This window comes from Ahaetulla prasina, chromosome 16 (assembly GCF_028640845.1).
Source record: "Ahaetulla prasina isolate Xishuangbanna chromosome 16, ASM2864084v1, whole genome shotgun sequence".
Taxonomy (NCBI): Eukaryota; Metazoa; Chordata; class Lepidosauria; order Squamata; family Colubridae; genus Ahaetulla; species Ahaetulla prasina.
This window is the reverse complement of record NC_080554.1, coordinates 10147645-10167343: the sequence shown is the minus strand read 5'-3', so window position 1 is coordinate 10167343 and position 19699 is coordinate 10147645. Positions and strand designations below refer to the sequence as shown.

Genomic DNA, 19699 nt, shown 5'->3' with positions numbered 1-19699 from the left:
ACAAGAAATGGAGAAACATGTTTTAAAGACAAAGCAGCTTCCTGACTCCCCCCACCTTTGTCAATAGGTCAGAGGTAGAAACTCATTCTCCCCTCCTTTGTCAATGGACCATCATCTGCAACACAATAGGACCCACCTAGCAACAGAAACTCACCACCTGACAAGATTACATCAGCCAGCAAGGCTAGCTAAGACCCCTAGACCCCCTGGAAGTTTGACAGCCAATCAGGATACTCTTCTTGTGCCCCAGGAAATTCAAAGCTCAGAGAAAGCATAAAGCCAGGGAATGCACAGGATCTCAGCCCTTTTCTGTTCAGGAACTCAAGCCATGTGACCCTGACCACCATTAAACCATCTTTCCAAGCAGCCTCCATGTTTCCAGTGTCTTTGTCCCCACTTGGAACTGAACCCAGATGGATATTTCTTCCAACAGTGTGATGCTTATGTATATTGTTACAACAAAATAAATACATACATACATACATACATACATACATACATACATACATACATACATTCTTCTGCTTGCCTGAGAGCTAATTTGTCTTTCCCAAGGTGGCAAAACTGGAGAAAACCACAGGAGGGCACCAAAGAAATCCCTTTCTCATGTTGCTTTGCTGCCCTCCGGTGGCCCTCTGGGGTTTGGCACCCTACAGGCTTCAAGCCCTAGCTTTTCAGGTGCCTTGGGACTGTGGATCCCCAAATCCTGTGTCCTACGGGGGCCATTTGGCAGTGACGGCCGTCAAAATCCGAGGACTTGGTGGGCACTGTATTGGTTACCTGGTTTTTTTTTTTTGTTTTTTTTAATTTACATTTATATCCGGCCCTTCTCCGAAGACTCAGGGCGGCTTACAGTGTATAAGGCAATAGTCTCATTCTATTTGTATATTTACAAAGTCAACTTATTGCCCCCCCCCCAACAATCTGGGTCTTCATTTTACCTACCTTATAAAGGATGGAAGGCTGAGTCAACCTTGGGCTGGGCTTGAACCTGCAGTAATTGCAGGCTGCTGTGTTCTAATAACAGGCTTCTAACAGCCTGAGCTATTCCGGCCCCTTTTAAGAGATCCATGGTGTTAACTCGCAAAACATCCCTGGCCTTGGTCTCAAGTTGTCATAGGCAAGGGGGGATGGGAAACCGAGGAAACAGCATGGCAGCCAAAGAGAGGTGCACACTCCAGACTTATCTCTCCCAAGGTTGTCTCCCAGAGTTACCCACAGCGGCTGGAGGGGAGTGGTCTCTATAACCCGCAAAATTGCTCTGTTAGCGAATGTGATTGATGACACATCTGGGGGGGGGATGGGGAAACAGGGTCACGATTTAGCGTAAAGTACATGGGGTTAGAGCTGGCTGTGATGACCCAACACACAGAACTTGGTTGGGAGGAACCTCAACAAATCCCATGGCTGTCATTCCACAGATCAACTCCTGTTGATACTCAGACTGATTTTATTTTGGAGATGTTTCTCCAGAGTTCTCTTCCTTTCATGACTGGTCTTTGCACATCGACATCTTCATCCTATGCAAAATATCTGTCGAGGTGCAGTGCATCCATCCCCACTTCCATCAGCCCAAGAGTTCTTGACATAGCTGGGTTCTTCTCTGATCATCTTCTTTTAATGACCCCATAATCCCTTGCGGAGTTGAGTCTGGGCAACTGAATTGAGCTGAGTGTTTACTGGCCAGATGCCTTTCCTGTTACCAATGCGGAGTCATATTCAGCAGATATGTTCCCATCATGCCCAGAGAAATAAATATCTGCCTCCACCTAGGATCGAACTCACTGATTGTGAGGCGAGAGCTCCATCTCTAGGCCACCGCACCACTCCGAGTCCTTCTCTTATAACCTGAGAAAACAGGTGGTTTGCAGAAGGAACAGCTCCTCCGTCGCTTTCCCATTTCCTTTTTGTAGACCATCTAAGCAGAAAGGCAGAGTGACACAGTACAGGTATGACATGCAGGTGATCACTGCTGTAATGGAAGATCTACTCGACTCACTTCTTCTTAGCTTGGTTCTCCAAGCCAATATCTCTTGATGTTCAGGTCTCCTTGAACCAGGTTTACCTTTCGGAATCCAAGGAAGGCCATGTTGTGGTCCGCCAGCAGCCTGCGGAGCTGGCAATGGAGTCGGACAGCGATGAGGCTGAGGAAGAACATGGGCCAGTCCTGGAGGCTGGGGAAGGCCCGGATGAGGGCTCTGCGTCAGAAGCTGAGGTGAGTCCAAGGCCATCTGGGAGTGATGTGTGGACTCCGGAGCCTCCAGAGGCTGACAGTAGTGAGGCAGAAGAACAGGAGGAGCCTGTTCCTAATGCGTGCATGAGAAGAGCTGCCAGAAGGCAAGAGCAGCTAAAGCAAAGAGGGCGACTCGGGAGTAGGACCAAGAGATGCTTGGCCCCTCCCATAAGGCTTAAAAGACCAGCAACGGCGTTTGGGCTCTTTGTCGGAAAACAACGTTGATAGCCTTGCTCCTTGTCTTGCTGCATTTATTTCTTGTCGGCGTCTTCTGCTTTTGAACTTTTGCCAAGAAAAGCCGTTGGCAGTTTGCCTAATTAGACCAAGTTGGTGTTAAGACTGAAAGTGTTGTGTTATGAAGAATTTGCTTTGATTTAGTTTGGACGACGCCAAGAATGATTTTAATAAAGTCTGTTTGTTTTTGAACTGAGTGCATCTACTACTACCTACTTGGGCCTGGGTCACAACAGGCCATTGACAAAACCTCCATGTCCTGACAGGCTTTGCTCAAAGCTTCAAGGGGGCCATCAGCCAATGGCCTGGGGAGGATGGGACTGATAGTGTCTCCTCGGGCATCTGCCAAGGTACAGAAGCTAGCCAAGGATGATGCTGTCTGTCCACTTGGGTTGGAAAAGCGAGACAACTGCTCCTCACCTTTTTTTGGAGGTTGGGGGAAGCAAAAGAAAAGAGTAACATTTGGAAGAGACTTAAGACGTGGTATGACATTGGGGGAATGGCCAAGGAACTCCCCCCAAAGTCACCTTGGTAAAGAGGCCTCAGCATCAAGACCCCTTCTGAGACAGATGGATAACCCACCCCCGGGCAGTGAGGTCACTAGGGAAGAAGACTTGGAAGGGCTGAAGCCATCATTGGAGAACTTCCAAGGTGGGTTTTTAAAAGAACCAGTCCAGTCCTTTCTCTGGAAGTACTTTATTCTTCTCAATTCAAATTCTCCTCCCTTCTTTGCCCCGCGTGGGTTTGGGGACCCCTTAAATCATTTGAGGAAGGAGCTCTTGATTAACCCCCGCACCCGCCTGGATTGGGTTGACCTACCGAGCACCAAGATTGGACTGCACCAACTGTTCTTTGTCTACAGCTCTGGAAAGTTACGGCTGCAGGAGGAAACTCTCATTTGGGAGACGACTGGATGGTGCCCCCCCTGGGCTCTCTGACTTTTGAGAGATTCAGTGCCACTGATTGCAATGTCCGTAGGGTTGAAGTGTCCACCTAGTTTTCGCAAAGTCACCACCTAGATATCCTCTAGAACTTCCATGCTCCATGGAAAACTGCCTCCCCGCCCCCCGTCCTTTCTTGCCAAGTGGCCTATTTCTAGGGAAATTTCACTCAGCTCCATCTCCTGGGTAGCCAAGAGGTCACCAGTAAAATCACAAGAGGTGACATGGGTTGAAACTTGATTCTGCAAAGACCGGGAGAACTTATGAGAAGAGACAGGGATACCGCCCTCCTCTCTGTTACAACTGGCCCGCCGCCTCCTTTCCAGTTTCATATAGTGTGGCTTTCCACCCACTGACACAATCTCTGGGCGTAGTAAGAAGGTTCAACCGTGGAGAATTGCTGGCCCCTGTAACGGATGCTCTTCCATAAGCTTTCCAATTTTTTGCGGAAAGTGTAGACCGTGAAGAGGTCAATGATGCCTACGTAATAGCGGTAGTCCGGCCCATCGATTGTGTGTAGAGGGTTTTTGGAGGCGGGCAGGATCCGGCGATGCTGCGTGGCGAAGGACTCGCCGGTTAAATCGGAGAGGCTGGAGGAATAGAGTGCGTTGCCCACGACGCAGCTCATGTCCTCGTAGCTGTTTTGCATCAGGAACGGCGTCACGACGTTACGCATGAAACCCTCACTTTGGATCAACTGCTCAGGAAGCCGGTCAGGTCTGAAGTAGGGAGACAAGTAATCTGGATAGAGCCGGATGACCTGGTCACAACTGGAGCAGCTGCTGGAAGACGTGTTGGAGGAAGCTCTGACAATGTTGCGGCGAGGATAGTCACAACTGATTGACCTGGTGGCAGGGAAAAACAATGGAGGTCAGACGCACCTGTCTTCCAGGTGTCTTTGCTGAAGGACGTTTGTCTAGGGACTGTTTGAAGTTACGCCAGCCCTGAAAAAAGTGGCTTACGACTGTTTTTCACAGTTACGACATTTATAGCATCCTCATGATCACGAGATCAAAATTTGGATGCTTGGGAACTGAATTCATAGTGGTGACCGTTGCAGTGTCCTGGGGGTCACGTGATCCCCTTTTGGGACCGTCTGACAAGCAAAGTCAATGGGGAAGCCAAAGATTCACTTAACAACCGTGTTATAACTTAACAACTGCAGTAATTCACTGGGGAATTCTAGGAGTTGATAGCTACCCGTCTTCAAGCATGTGGGATGGGAAATTCTGGGAGTTGAAGTCCATATAGATATCAGGGTTTAGAAACACTGTGTTAAGGTATGAAGTAATTCTGAGTTGTTGGAGGATAGAGAGAGAATGAATGAATGAATGAATGAATGAACGAACGAACCAACCAGCCAGCCAGCCAGCCAGCCAGCCAGCCATCAACCATCCATCAAACCAACCAACCATCAGCCATCCATCCATCAAACCAATCATCCATCCATCTAACCAACCAACCAATCATCCATCCACCCACCCACTCACCCACCCACCCCTCCCTCCCTCCCTCCCTCCCTCCATCCAACCAACCATTTATCCATCTAACCAACCATCAGTCATCCATCCATCCAACCACCCACCCACCCACCCAACCATCAGCCAGCCAGCCAACCAGCCAACCAACCATCCATCCATCCATCCATCCAACCAACCAACCAACCAACCAACCAACCAACCATCAGCCAGCCAGCCAACCAACCAACCAACATCCATCCATCCATCCAACCACTCAACTAACCATCAGCCAGCCAACCAACCAACATCCATCCATCCATCCATCCATCTAACTAACCAACCAACCACCCATAGAAGTTATGTTCATGCCATCTGATCTTGCAAACCTCTGATGAAATTGAGGCTAATGGGATTACCTTGGTTTTGATTATGATTTATAAGCCAAGATTCAGAGTGTTACACATGGGGGCTCCTCTACCCACCCACCCACCCTGGCAAAACTCTCACAATCTTGTCCTTGCTAATATATTTCCCAGCGTGTTGTCCAGGAACTGGTCATCATCATGAAGAGGTTGTAGGCCCACCAGCAAACTGTAATCAATCACATGCAAAGCTTTGAGGAACTGGGTGTCCAACTTCACTTGCTGCAGCAACCAGGTCTGGTCTTGATCTGGGTGGAGGAGAGAACGGGAGAGGCTTGATGCCCTCTGGAGTAAGAGGACCCAGAAAGCAGGGTCAGCTTTCCCACCTCCTGAGAACTCAGGTGCCCTTGTACCACTCCAAACGTTGGCACCCTGAGTCTCTTTTAAAACAGGGGTACTCTATACAGCCTGGAATGTTCCAATCAGATTGCTCCAATCTTACTAGGAATATCCTAAAATCGTTCTGTTTTTATTGGAAATGTGAGTTCTAGTGAATTTGAGGGCCAAGCTTCCATGCGCCAAACATCTGGAGTTTCAAACTACAAAGGTTTCCAATTCTGAGCGTGCTACAGGCCACCTAATAATAATAATAATAATAATAATAATAATAATAATAATAATAATAATAATAATAATAATAATAATAATAATACATTTTGTATCCAAAAAGTCATGGGAACATAAAGTAGAAAAAGTTATAAAAAAATGAGAAGGTGAAGATCTTGTGGGACTTCAGAATACAAATGGATTGTCACTTGGAACACAACACACCAGATATCACAGTTGTGGAAAATCAAAACGTACAATTTATTGACATCACGGTACCAGGAGACGCCAGAGTCGAAGAAAAAGAACTGGAAAAAATCATGAAATATCACGACCTGGCCATCGAAACTACACGGCTACGGATGAAACATATAACAGGGATACCCATTGTCGTCGGGGCACTTGGTACCATGTCCAAGAATTTTATAAGATACATCAACAAATTGCAGCTTCCTGCAATAACACCAGTGGAACTGCAAAAAAACTGCACTACTTGGAACTCCGTACATCTTTAGAAGATACTTGGTTGATACCGAGGACGCTGGCAGCAACCTGTATCAACCATTAGCACCAGTCAATGGTATTTGTGATGCCTTTTTGAACGTTCAGTTGACTGAGTTTCATATTTAATGAATAAAGTCTATAATAATAATAATAATAATAATTTTAAGAAGGTACTTGGTTGATACCTAGGACGCTGGCAGCAACCCGTATCAACCATCAGCACCAGTCAATGCTATTTGTGATGTATTTTTGAATGTTCAGTTGACTGAGTTTCATTTTTAATGAATAAAGTAAATAATAATAATAATAACGATGATGATGACGATGACGATGATGATGATAGGAAGAGGAGGAGGAGGAGGAGGAGGAGGAGGAGGAGGAGGAGGAGGAGGAGGAGAAGAAGAAGAAGAAGAAGAAGAAGAAGAAGAAGAAGAAGAAGAAGAAGAAGAAGAAGAAGAAGAAGAAGAAGAAGAAGAAGAAGAAGAAGAAGAAGCAACAACAACTGGAAAATCCTTGTGCTATGCTATATAATTATTTATCAGGAATTAAGACATGGTAGCTGGATGCCATCAAAGCTGGCAGCATCCAGAACATAGAACAACTCAAAGAAGTAGGACAAGTTCAGAAGATCTGGGGATCTTGGCCCATAGAATCACCAAGAATCAGACCCAACTTAATGGGTAACATCATCATCATCATCAAGTAAAAAAGAATAATAATCACATTTAGGGTTTGTCTTGGCCCAATATTCAAAACTGGGAATCACGGCCTCAGACGTTCATAGCCAACATTAAATATCTTGCATAGGTTCAGTTGTAGAATTTTAGTATGACATCCCAACTGATCCAAGATTTTAGATCACGTGTACCGTGGCATGCAGAAACTTACTAATGGAGATCACCTTGTCTCCAAAGTCGCAGTCCTTAAAAACCACAATGACTTCACTGCTGTCTATATTGGGCTCCGTCCAGCGTCCGACTTGGCATCCTTTGATGTCGTACCTGGAGGAACACATTAAATCAGGAACATCAATCCATGTGGATTCAGTTTGTAGTAAGGATAGGGTTAGAATGTTCCTCAGCCTGGAACAACACCCAGATGGGTTCAGGTCCCAGAATTCATAGCGGTGGCTAAGGGGGGAATTCTGGGAGTTGAAGTCCACCCATCTGGAAGATGCTTTACCATTGGTTGATGGTATGGAGGTTCTACATCTCATCCCAAAGAGATCTAAAAGTAAAACTAGGAATCCAGTCCTAGAGGAATAGGTTTTACGGCACGAACTGAATGCTTGAGTCTTCTGAGAGAAGTGTGGACAAGTGTCCCAAGGACAGACCCATGGATCTCATCTTCAGCCAAGCTCAGCCATCTTCCATCTCTCAGGACCAGTGTTGGACAACTCACCGTTCGGTAATCTTCTCATGTGGATAGAAGACACTTTGCATGATGATGAAGTATCTCTACGGGGAAGAAACAAAAAGGGTGAGCCTGATGGAAGAGTTGAAGGGTCAAAAGCCAAGGTTGGTTCTCGAGAGCCATCAAAAATGACGGGGAGGTGGGAGACCCCCAGAGGAAGACTAGCCCCTCAGTGAAAATCTCTCCCTCCCTCCGTCCCTCCTTCTGTTTCTCTCTCTCTCTCTCTCTTAGAAGAAACAAGGAGATGAAAATGAGGGCGTTGAGATCTGTTTCTCTCTCTCTTTGTTTTCCTCTCTCTGTTCCTGTCTCTCTCTCTCTCTGTCTCTCCCTCTTCCTCCCTCTTTCTCTCTCTCTCCCCTTCTCCCCTTTTCTGTTCCTCCCTCCCTCCCTCCCTATCTATCTGTCTCTCTGTGTGTATGTCTCTCTCTTTCTCTCTCCGTGCTTCTCTTTCTGTCTCTCTCTTCCCTCTCGTTCTCTCTCTCTGTCTTTCTGTCTGTCTCTGTCTCTGTCTCTCTTTCTCTCTCTCTCTCTGTCTCTCTTTCTCTTTATCTGTCTCTCTTTCTCTCTGTTTCTGTCTTTCTGTCTGTCTCTGTCTCTCTTTCTCTCTCTTTCTCTCTGTCTGTCTCTGTCTCTCTTTCTCTCTCTTTCTTTTTCTCTCTGTCTCTCTCTGTCTCTCTCTCTCTGTCTCTCTCTGTCTCTCTCTCTCTCTCTCTGTCTCTCTCTTTCTCATGGAAGAAACGAGATGGAAATGAGAGTGATGAGATTTTGGAAGCGGGCTGGTCACGGCTGACTCATATTAAGAATTTGATCCTAGGCTGCAAATTTTGGCCGTAGTGTGAAGACCGCCTACCTTCTTCTCTTGAGGGGCAATGATGCTGTAAACACCTGTGGGGCAGAGCAAGAGACGAAACACTTGGAAGAGGAAGATGTCGTTCTTCCTCTGAAACAGTTTTTTGTTTCTTTTCCGCTACCTGTTGAGTTGGCCAGCGGATGGCTCAGCCTTACCCAGGAACTTCACAAGGATGGAGTGCGGGTATCTTTCCATGTGATCCAGGTATTTGGATAGGTTAGTGAGGAGGAACCGGATCTCCCGTTTCCGTTGCGTCTTTAGGAAATAACGTTTGTCGAACCTGGCAAAGGGAGAAGAAATGGCTATGGCAAGGTAGATGGGTGTATGTGTGTGTGTGTGTTTGTGTGTGTGTGTGTAAGGCTGTTCAACCCACTTTTCCAGACTTTTCTTGATGTGTTTTTGACGTGTTCTTTGAAAAGAACAACATCAACTCTCATTTAGAGCATGTTAGTCAATACCGCATGTGGACTGGAGGGCAAAGAAGGAGGGAAAATTCGGGAATTAAATAAGTATGTATTGTTTTTAGCAGGGTTTTTTTTTCCTCCCCCTTTTCTATTCATCTTATTTTAGTATTTATAAACAATAATACAATGGAGAATTGATGATAGATTGATAGAGACAGACAGATAGATGCTAGAGAGATAGATGGGTGATAGATAGATGATAGATGATAGAAGGTAGATAGAGATAGAGATAGATAGATGATAGATAGATATATGGATGGATGGATGGATGGATGGATGGATGGATGGATGGATGGATGGATGGATGGATGGATAGATAGATAGATAGATAGATAGATAGATAGATAGATAGATAGATAGATAGATAGATGATGGACAGACAGACAGACACACTGTGGGTGGCTGGATGAATATAGACTGATAGTTAGATAATAGATAGCTAATAGATAGGTAAATCATAGATAGAGAGATGATAGATAGTAGACAGACAAGCCGGATGGATGGATGGTAGGTTGAGTAGGTGGATGGATGGATAGAAATAGGTAGATTGATTGATAGGTGATAGATAGCTAATAAATAGGTAGTTCATAGATAGACAGATAGATGGTAGACAGATAAACTGGATGGATGGATGGATAGATGATGATAATAATAGATAAATAGATCATAGATGATAGACAAATTGGATGGATGGATGGATGGATGGGTAGAAATAGGTAGATTGATTGATAGGTGATACATAGCTAATAAATAGGTAGTTCATAGATAGACAGATAGATGGTAGACAAATAAACTGGATGGATAGATGGATGGATGGATAGATGATGATAATAATAATAATAATAGATAAGTAGATCATAGATAGACAAATTGGAAGGATGGATGGAGACATACAGACAGACTGACTATAGGTTGAGTAGGTGGAAGGATGGAGAGATACGATAGTTGACAGATATAACAAAATTAACGTAGTTTGGTATGGTTGTTTCTCTCCTTGGGTTTCCCCCTTTTGATGCCTTACGTGAGGAAGAAGTCAGCTTGGCTTTTAGAGTTACTGATGAATTGCAGGTAGGAACTCTCACACGTCAAGGACCTTTGGAAATCCGTGTCCACCATGCCAAGGTACTGCCGGAAACGGGCGAAGACGGGCGCCGCGTAGGTCCGCATCTCGTAACCCTGCAGAAGAACGGAGCTGGGGATCACCTCAGGAGGCAGACGAAGAAGTGTAGGAAAAGGTCAACGGAGGAGACCTGGTCTTCAGTTTGCCCCCCTGGGTTGAAGAACTGATTGATAAAGATAGAGTTTACTGGAAGCCAAGTGAATTACAGTAGCGGAAAAAAAAACAACAGAGCTAAGGATCGGTGTGCCAAATTTTCCCAGGTAACTTTCCTCCCTTAGTCCCACACTCACTGCTGCTTCCTCTCATTGATTGTCCAATCAATTTGGAAAAGAGATGTTTTGGGAACAAATCACTCTACCTCTTGGCATTCCTCTCTCAGGGATATGGCCTTGAAGTCGTCCTCGGTTCTCGCAGGTGATTTCCAATTTCACTGTCCCAAAAAGCTCTCGACCTCCCTTCCAGCCTCCCTCTCAGGGTTCATGACAGACTGGCAGTGAGGTGTCAAGTGCTGGACACCGAGTCCAGATCGAGATGCTTGGGGTCAAAGGTAGCTTGGCCATCGCTTGGCTTGGGGCATGCTTCGTTCGGCTTCTAGGATTCATGGGCTAAGAATATAAATCCAGCTGTTCTTACCTGATGGATCTGCTTAAGCACCCTGTGAAAATCAGATGGCTTTTGCGACTCCTAGAGAAGAGAGAGAGAGAGGAAAGGATGGAGTTGGTAGAACCTTCATTCCTATCTGGTCTTCTCAACAATCATGGAAACGTAACATCTTCAGAGATTCCTTGCTAGGGCTCCCAGGAAAGTGTGTGTGTGTGTGTGTGTGTGTGTGTGTGTGTGTGTGTGTATAAATATAACGGTAAAGGTAAAGGTTCCTGTTGTGACCCAGGTTCCTGGACCCAGACTCCTGGACTCGGATGATTCAGAAAATGAGGGAGAAGACCTGGCAAGCCCTGTTTCTCTTGAGCCCTCTCCCTCCCTGGCACCCACTCAAAGGGAGGGGCCGGCACGGCCTGATTCTCCCGGGCCTTCTTCTGATTTGGCAACGCCCCAAGAACAGTTTTGGAGGGACGCAAGATTACGAAGGCTTGATCGACGTGCGCAGCAGCGGAAGAGTTGGGACAAAGCCAAGTCATAATTGTCATGCAGTGACATCTGCAGAGACTATAAATAGGAGGCGGGACTTCCTGGTTTTTTGTCTCGGACAAAGCAATGAATTTGGCGCGAGCTAACTATTTCATGGAGGGAAGAATATATTCGTGAGTAATTCTGGCCTTATCTATAATTTCCTCGTTATCTCCAGAAACTTGGCAGGCCCGTGGGTAGACGTGGCCAGGACATGTATCTATGTAAATAAAAGGGGGAAAAAAGGAAGGCCTCTGACGGACTCTTTGCTGGGAGTATTGGGGGAAGGGAAACAGAACATTTTGTCCGAGACCTGACTAAAACATCTTCCACCAAAGATGGATCAGCAGCAGGTACAGCAGCAGTTAGAGCAGCTACACGCGGCTAATCAACAGCTCCAGCAGCAAGTGGCTCACTTGGCAGGCCAACTTGCTGCCAGGAATGTGCCTGCAGCCCCCCCCCATCCTCCCACCTCCTCCTCCTCGCCGCAGTGCCCGATAACCGTGCGGATAAGTTTTCTGGGCAGCCTGAGATGTTCCCGACCTTCTTGGGACAGTGCCAGCTCTACATGGCTATGAGGCCAGAGGATTTCCCAGACGACCGGGCTAAGGTGGCCTTCGTGATTAACCTTCTTCCGGCTCGGCTGCTCGATGGGCCACGCCCTCTTGCTCCAGGACAGCCCCTGCTGGCGGACCAACAGCGTTTTGGCAGCACCTCGCACCATGTATGAGGACCCGTTCAATGCTGACGGCAACCAGGCGCCTTAAGGAACTCCGTCAAGGGAAACGCCCCCTGCAGGAGTACATCGCCGAATTTCGTCTTTTGTGCCAGGACTCTGACTGGAATGATGCAGCGCTGGTGGGCCGCGTTCAGGAGGGACTCTCAGAGGAATTGCAAGACGAGCTGGCCCGCGTGGAGGCGCCGCGGACCCTCGACAACTTGGTGCCCTTTGTCTCCGCCTCGATGCCCGTCTGCAACGGCGACCGTCCCATCGCACCCCGGGACCCTCCGTCGACATCTGCACCCCACTTCCTGCACCACCAGCACCCAGGGTCGCCCACGCTTTGTAACCGCTGCGGAAGAGCCCATGGAGTTGGGAGCGCCAGACCTCGCCTAACAGCCCAGGAGCGGAACCGAGGCGCCAAGGGGATTGTGCCTGTACTGTGGGAGCCCGCCACTTCGCCGCTTCTTGCCCCAGAAAGCGGTGGGGCACGCACGCCGGTCCCCGAATCACAGCGTGACCAATCGGGAAGCGGAGCAGGCCCGACTGGGAAACCCTAGGTCGGGCACGCATTAAGCCCCCACTGGACGCTATGGAAGTAGACTCTGGGCCCCTCGGCATCTGATTCTGGACACACGGATATGGTTGGGGAACCAGTCGGACGGGCTCCAGGCGCATGCGCTGGTGGACTCAGGGCCACAACAAACTTTATGGACCAGGCCTTTGTGACCCAGTTTGCGGTCCCGTGGTTCCGTGGACCCTCCGATGCGGGTAGAGACAATTGATGGACGAGAACTGGTGTCCGCCCCATTAAATTCGCCACCCAGCCTTTGCGCCTGGCTATTGGGGACCATGAGGAGGCGATCCAGTTTTATGTCACGGCGGACCTTCATTTTCCCTTGGTCCTTGGGTTGGCCTGGCGGACCCACGATCCTCAGGTGGCCTGGTCGCGAACGCCATCTCTTTCCCGAGTCTGCAGTGCGTCGATCACATCCGCCACACCTGTGCCGCCAGAACGCCCCACCGCTGCCATCACCTTGCCTCCTGAGCTGACGGACTTCGCCGACGTGTTCAGCGAGAAGGAGGCGGACCGACTACCCCGCATCGGCCCCACGATTGCCCGTGGACCTTCTGCCCAACGCACCACTGCCTGTGGGACGCCTGTATTCCATGTCGGGGCCCGAGTTGGCCGCCCTCAGGGACTTCCTGGACAAAAACCTGGCCCGGGGGTTCATCCGGCCTTCTAAGTCCCTCTCGGCCCCGGTCCTCTTTGTGAAGAAGAAGACAGGGACTTGCGCTATGCTGTGATTACCGCCGGCTAAACGCCATTACGGTGCGGAATCGCTACCCCCGCCGCTCATCCCGGAGCTACTGGAAAGGTTGCGGAGGCCACGATCTTCACCAAGCTCGATCTCCGGGGCCTACAACCTGGTGCGGATACGAGAAGGAGACGAATGGAAGACGGCATTCGCACCCGATACGGACACTACGAATACACTGTCATGCCATTTGGGTTGACCAATGCTCCCGCCGTTTTTCAGCACTTCATGAACGACGTGTTCCGAGACATGTTGGATCGGTTCGTGGTTATCTACCTCGACGACATCCTGATTTACTCCCGGTCCAGGGAAAGCCACCTTCGACACGCCAGTCTGGTTCTGCAACGCTATGGAGCAACAACTCAATGCGGCTGGAGAAATGCGTCTTCTTCCGGACTTCCATAGAATTCCTCGGCATATCATCTCGCCCGAGGGCATAGCCATGGACCCATGTAAAGTAGAAGCTTTGTGTAGCTGGGAAGCCCTCGTCGGGTGAAGGATGTTCAGCGCCTACTGGGCTTCGCCAACTACTACCGGACCTTCATCCCGGCTTCGCCACACTGACAGCTCCACTTACCCAGCTCCTCAGGAAGAAGGTTGCATTCGGTGGGGTCCCCGCAGCAAGAAGCATTCACAGCCCTCAAGAAAGCCTTCGTCACGGAACCCGTCCTGAGGCATCCCGACCCGCTCCGGCCTTTTGTGGTGGAAACGGACGCGTCAATGTGGCTCTGGGAGCGGTGCTGCTACAGGCTCCGGCGAATGGTGGCACACTTTTTCCTGCGCTTACTACTCCCGGAAACTCAACCCTTCCGAGCGCAACTACACTATCTGGGAAAAGAGTTGCTGGCTATCAAGGCTGCATTCGAGGCTTGGCGACACCATCTGGAGGGGGCCCGACATCAGGTGGAGGTCCGAACGGACCATCGGAATCTCGAGCACCTCACCACAGCTCGGAAGTTGAACCAGCGGCAGATCCGGTGGTCGTTGTTTTTTGCCCGGTTCAACTTCCGCGTGACCTACATTCCCAGCGGTCACAACCGGAGGGCGGATGCCCTATCCCGCAAGCCAGAGTACCTCTGCGCCAAGGACCCCCTTCCTCCACGGACAGTGCTGCCGGCAGAAGCTTTGGCCGCAGCACGGGAACCAGTGGACTTGCGGGCCCAGGTGCGAGAGGCACAGCGCCAGGACACCTGGTCGCAGCAAAGGAGAGCGGAGGTGGGCCCCGCATCTCCTTGGACCTTGGAGGAGGACTTACTCAAGTTTCGGGGCGATTATATGTGCCCACAGGACCACTCTAAGCCCTCGTCATGACCCAGTGCCACGACAACCCTGCAGCAGGACATTTTGGGTTCTTCAAGACCCTCCACCTGGTGACACGGACCTTTGGTGGCCCAGTGCGGCATGATATACATGCCTACGTGACATCCTGCGTACCGTGCCGGCAAGCCAAGACCGCCACGGGGCCCCTCCCGGCTCCTCCAGCCCTTGCCGACACCCGACAGACCCTGGGGGGCGATCTCTATGGATTTCCTGACAGACCTGCCGCCGTCCTCTGGGTTCACCACGGTGCTGGTGGTGGTGGACATGCTCACCAAGATGGCACACTTCATCCCATGCCGCTGACTGCCCACAGCCGCAAAACGCCCGTCTCTTTCTGCAGCACATCTTCCGCCTCCATGGTCTACCGGACAGGGTGGTTTCGGACCGGAGTTCAGTTCACAGCCCGCTTCTGGAAGAGCCTGATGGCGCGTTGGAGGTGCAGGTATGTCTGTCGTCATCGCACCATCCGGAGACCGACGGGGTACAGAGAAGGTCATCGGTATACTGGAACAGTATCTCCGTTGCTTCATCAACCAGCAACAGGACAACTGGGCCGACTACCTGTCTCTGGCGGAGTTTGCTTTTAACAACTCTCAGCACACCTCTACTCAGATGACCCGTTCTTTGCCAATGTGGGGTACCATCCGCGGCTCTTCCTCTGGCACCACCGGACTCTCCTGTTCCCGAACGCAGACCTTCCTGACGGAATTGCATGCGGTCCAACAGTTGGTACGCCAGCAGCTGAATCGGGCAAAGGAGGACTACAACGGTCCGCTGACCGCTCCCGACGGGCAACGCCCCGCTGGCAGTTGGAGACCGGTGTGGCTCTCCACCAAACACCTCCCGTCCGACCGCCGGTAAAGAAGTTGGACCACCGATTCATCGGCCCGTTCCCTGTCGAGGCAGTCATCAACCCGGTAGCCTACCGACTGACCCTGCCACGATCCATGCGGATCCACCCGTTTTCACCGGTCCCTTCTGGTTCCTGAGGCCACACCGAGTCCCCTTCGGTGCCCAACAGCACCCGTCACTGTCGCCGAGGACGGGTCGGAGGAATCTGAAGTCCACAGCGACGAGACTCTCGCTGGCTAAAGGGTCGCTTCCAATATTTGATCGCGTGGAAGGGATACGGGACTGATTTCTCCTGGGTAGATGCCTCCGACGCTCATGCCCCTGACCTGGTGCAGGCCTTCCATGAGCAGAACCCAGCCCGACCGCATCCCGATCGTCAGCCCGGGGAAGGGCCCTGCGGTGAGGATAGTGTTGTGACCCAGGTTCCTGGACCCAGACTCCTGGACTCGGATGATTCAGAAAATGAGGAGAAGACCTGGCAAGCCCTGTTTCTCTTGAGCCCTCTCCTCCTGGCACCCACTCAAAGGGAGGGGCCGGCACGGCCTGATTCTCCCGGCCTTCTTCTGATTTGGCAACGCCCAAGAACAGTTTTGGAGGGACGCAAGATTACGAAGGCTTGATCGACGTGCGCAGCAGCGGAAGAGTTGGGACAAAGCCAAGTCATAATTGTCATGCAGTGACATCTGCAGAGACTATAAATAGGAGGCGGGACTTCCTGGTTTTTTGTCTCGGACAAAGCAATGAATTTGGCGCGAGCTAACTATTTCATGGAGGGAAGAATATATTCGTGAGTAATTCTGGCCTTATCTATAATTTCCTCGTTATCTCCAGAAACTTGGCAGGCCCGTGGGTAGACGTGGCCAGGACATGTATCTATGTAAATAAAAGGAAAAAAAAAAGGAAGGCCTCTGACGGACTCTTTGCTGGGAGTATTGGGGGAAGGGAAACAGAACAGTTCCCCTCGCACATACATGCTAGTCGTTGCCAAAGCTAAGGGGCGGTGCTCATTCTGTTTCAAAGCCAAAGAGCCAGCGCTGTCCGAAGACGTCTCCGTGGTCATGTGGCCGGCATGACTCAACACCAAAGGCGCATGGAACGCTGTTACCTTCCCACCAAAGGTATATATATATATATATATATATATATATATATATATAGTGTATATATATATATATATATATATATATATATATATATATATATATATATATATATATATATATATATATATATATATATATATTTATTATTTATTCCGCGTAAAATTGGAAGTGTCTTGGCGACGTTTCGACGAAGTCTCATTCGTCATCTTCAGGCTTCAGCTTCGTGCTTCTGGGAGACTTCGTCGAAACGTCGCCAAGACACTTCCAATTTTACGCGGGAAAAAACCCGAATAACCAAAGACCTACATACAAACACCCGCGAAAACCTCAGAAAACAAATATATATATATATATATGTATATACATACACAGGAAAGTGTATATATATACAGGACCACACCCACACAGGTTGCTACAAAACAGCTGACCAATCTGCAAACATCAACTCCATCAACCAATCAAGTTGTAACAACACAGCCAACCAATCTGCTTACAGCAACAAAGCCAGCACTCCCCACCTCCCCACCAGTATTTATAGAGAGACGGCAACTCCAACCACACTTTGCTCACATAAGCATGAAGCCAAAAGCACCAGCCTGAAGATGATGAGTGGGACCTCATTGAAACGTCACCTAGATACTTTCAACCTTACATGGGAAAAGACCCGAACACACCAAGACCTACATACCTATATGCGTGAAAACCTATGAAACCACACACACACACACACATATATTTGTTTGTTTTCGTAGGTTTTCACGGGTATATGTATGCAGGTTTTGGTATGTTCGGGTCTTTTCCCGTGTAAGATTGAAAGTGTAAGATTGAAAGTGGGTTGACCAACCCACTCACAGCAACACTCCCCACCTCCCCACCAGTATTTATAGAGAGACGGCAGCTCCGACCACTCTTTGCTCGAGAAGCACGAAGCCAAAGACACCAGCCTGAAGATGATGAGTGAGACTGTTCCAGAAAAGTGACTGTCCAGTCTCTTCTTATAAAACTTCCAATGATGAAGCACCCACAATTTCTGAAGGCAAGCTGTACTACTGGTTCTCCCTTTCAGGGAATTTCTCCTTAGTTCTAGGTTGGATCTTTCCTTGATTAGTTTCCATCCATTGCTTCTTGTCCTGCCCTCAGGTGCTTTGGAGAATAGTTTATATGTATAGGTAAAGGTAAAGGTTCCGCTCGCACATATGTGCTAGTCATTCCCGACTCTAGAGGGCGGTGCTCATCTCCGTTTTAAAGCCAAAGAGCCAGCGCTGTCCGAAGACGTCTCCGTGGTCATGTGGCCGGCATGACTCAACACCAAAGGCGCATGGAACGCTGTTACCTTCCCACCAAAGGTATATATATATATATATATATATATATATATATATATAGTGTATATATATATATATATATATATATATATATATATATATATATATATATATATATATATATATATATATATATATATATATGTATTTGGTTATTAGTTTATTCCGCGTAAAATTGGAAGTGTCTTGGCGACGTTCGAAGTCTCATTCGTCATCTTCAGGCTTCAGCCGTGCTTCTGGGAGACTTAAACGTCGCCAAGACACTTCCAATTTACGCTGGAAAACCCGAATAACCAAAGACCTACATACAAACACCCGTGAAAACCTCAGAAAACAAATATATATATATATATGTATGTACATACACAGGAAAGTGTATATATATACAGGACAACACCCACACAGGTTGCTACAAAACAGCTGACCAATCTGCAAACATCAACTCCATCAACCAATCAAGATGTAACAACACAGCCAACTAATCTGCTTACAGCAACAAAGCCAGCACTCCCCACCAGTATTTATAGAGAGACGGCAGCTCCAACCACGCTTTGCTCGCACAAGCACGAAGCCGAAAGCACCAGCCTGAAGATGATGAGTGGGACCTCGTCGAAACGTCGCCTAGATACTTTCAACCTTACATGGGAAAAGACCCGAACACGCCAAGACCTACATACCTATACCCGTGAAAACCGATGAAAACACACACACACACAAACACACACACACACACATATATATATATTTGTTTGTTTTCGTAGGTTTTCACGGGTATATGTATGCAGGTTTTGGTATGTTCGGGTCTTTTCCCGTGTAAGATTGAAAGTGTAAGATTGAAAGTGGGTTGACCAACCCACTCACAGCAACACTCCCCACCTCCCACCAGTATTTATAGAGAGACGGCAGCTCCGACCACTCTTTGCTCGAGAAGCACGAAGCCAAAGACACCAGCCTGAAGATGATGATGAGACTGTTCCAGAAAAGTGACTGTCCAGTCTCTTCTTATAAAACTTCCAATGATGAAGCACCCACAATTTCTGAAGGCAAGCTGTACTACTGGTTAATTGTTCTCCCTTTCAGGGAATTTCTCCTTAGTTCTAGGTTGGATCTTTCCTTGATTAGTTTCCATCCATTGCTTCTTGTCCTGCCCTCAGGTGCTTTGGAGAATAGCTTATATGTATAGGTAAAGGTAAAGGTTCCGCTCGCACATATGTGCTAGTCATTCCCGACTCTAGAGGGCGGTGCTCATCTCCGTTTTAAAGGCGGTAAGAGCCAGCGCTGTCTGAAGACGTTTCCATGGTCATGTGGCTGGCATGACTAAATGCCAAAGGCGCACAGAATGCTGTTACCTTCCCACCAAAGGTGGTCCCTATTTTTTCTACTTGGATTTTTATGTGCTTTCGAACTGCTAGGTTGGCAAAAGCTGGGACAAGTAACGGGAGCTCACCCCGTTATGCGGCACTAGGGATTCGAACCACTGAACTGCCGACCTTTCGATTGACAAGATCAGCGTCTTAGCCACTGAGCCAACGCGTCCAGCTTATATGTATATGTATACGTAAATGTCTCTATCTCTATCTATCTCTTCAAAATTCCTAGTGAACAGTACATTGTCTGGGTCAATTTACCTTATACAAAATCTTAATAACAATGATGGTATTAAGTAAATATACATAATAATACTCTTTCAGTTTACATTATAATTATAATGTATTCCATTTTGTGGCAGAACATAAAATAGTGGGGG

The 19699-nt window shown here is 48.4% G+C and overlaps 1 protein-coding gene across 1 annotated transcript in view; it reads right to left on the bottom strand.

Moving 5' to 3' along the window:
- Positions 1 to 3050: 3050 nt before the first annotated feature.
- PIP5KL1 (phosphatidylinositol-4-phosphate 5-kinase like 1) overlaps positions 3051 to 19699 on the bottom strand; it is a 57576-nt gene continuing 40927 nt past the window's right edge. Inside the window, exons 3-10 of the mRNA XM_058159359.1 lie at positions 10821 to 10871; positions 10089 to 10243; positions 8759 to 8883; positions 8604 to 8638; positions 7742 to 7797; positions 7229 to 7341; positions 5376 to 5538; positions 3051 to 4253 (exon numbers count right to left, since the gene is read on the bottom strand). Coding sequence (XP_058015342.1) covers positions 3737 to 4253; positions 5376 to 5538; positions 7229 to 7341; positions 7742 to 7797; positions 8604 to 8638; positions 8759 to 8883; positions 10089 to 10243; positions 10821 to 10871 — 1215 coding nt within the window. The 3' untranslated portion in view covers positions 3051 to 3736. The remainder of the gene's footprint in view (positions 4254 to 5375; positions 5539 to 7228; positions 7342 to 7741; positions 7798 to 8603; positions 8639 to 8758; positions 8884 to 10088; positions 10244 to 10820; positions 10872 to 19699) is intronic.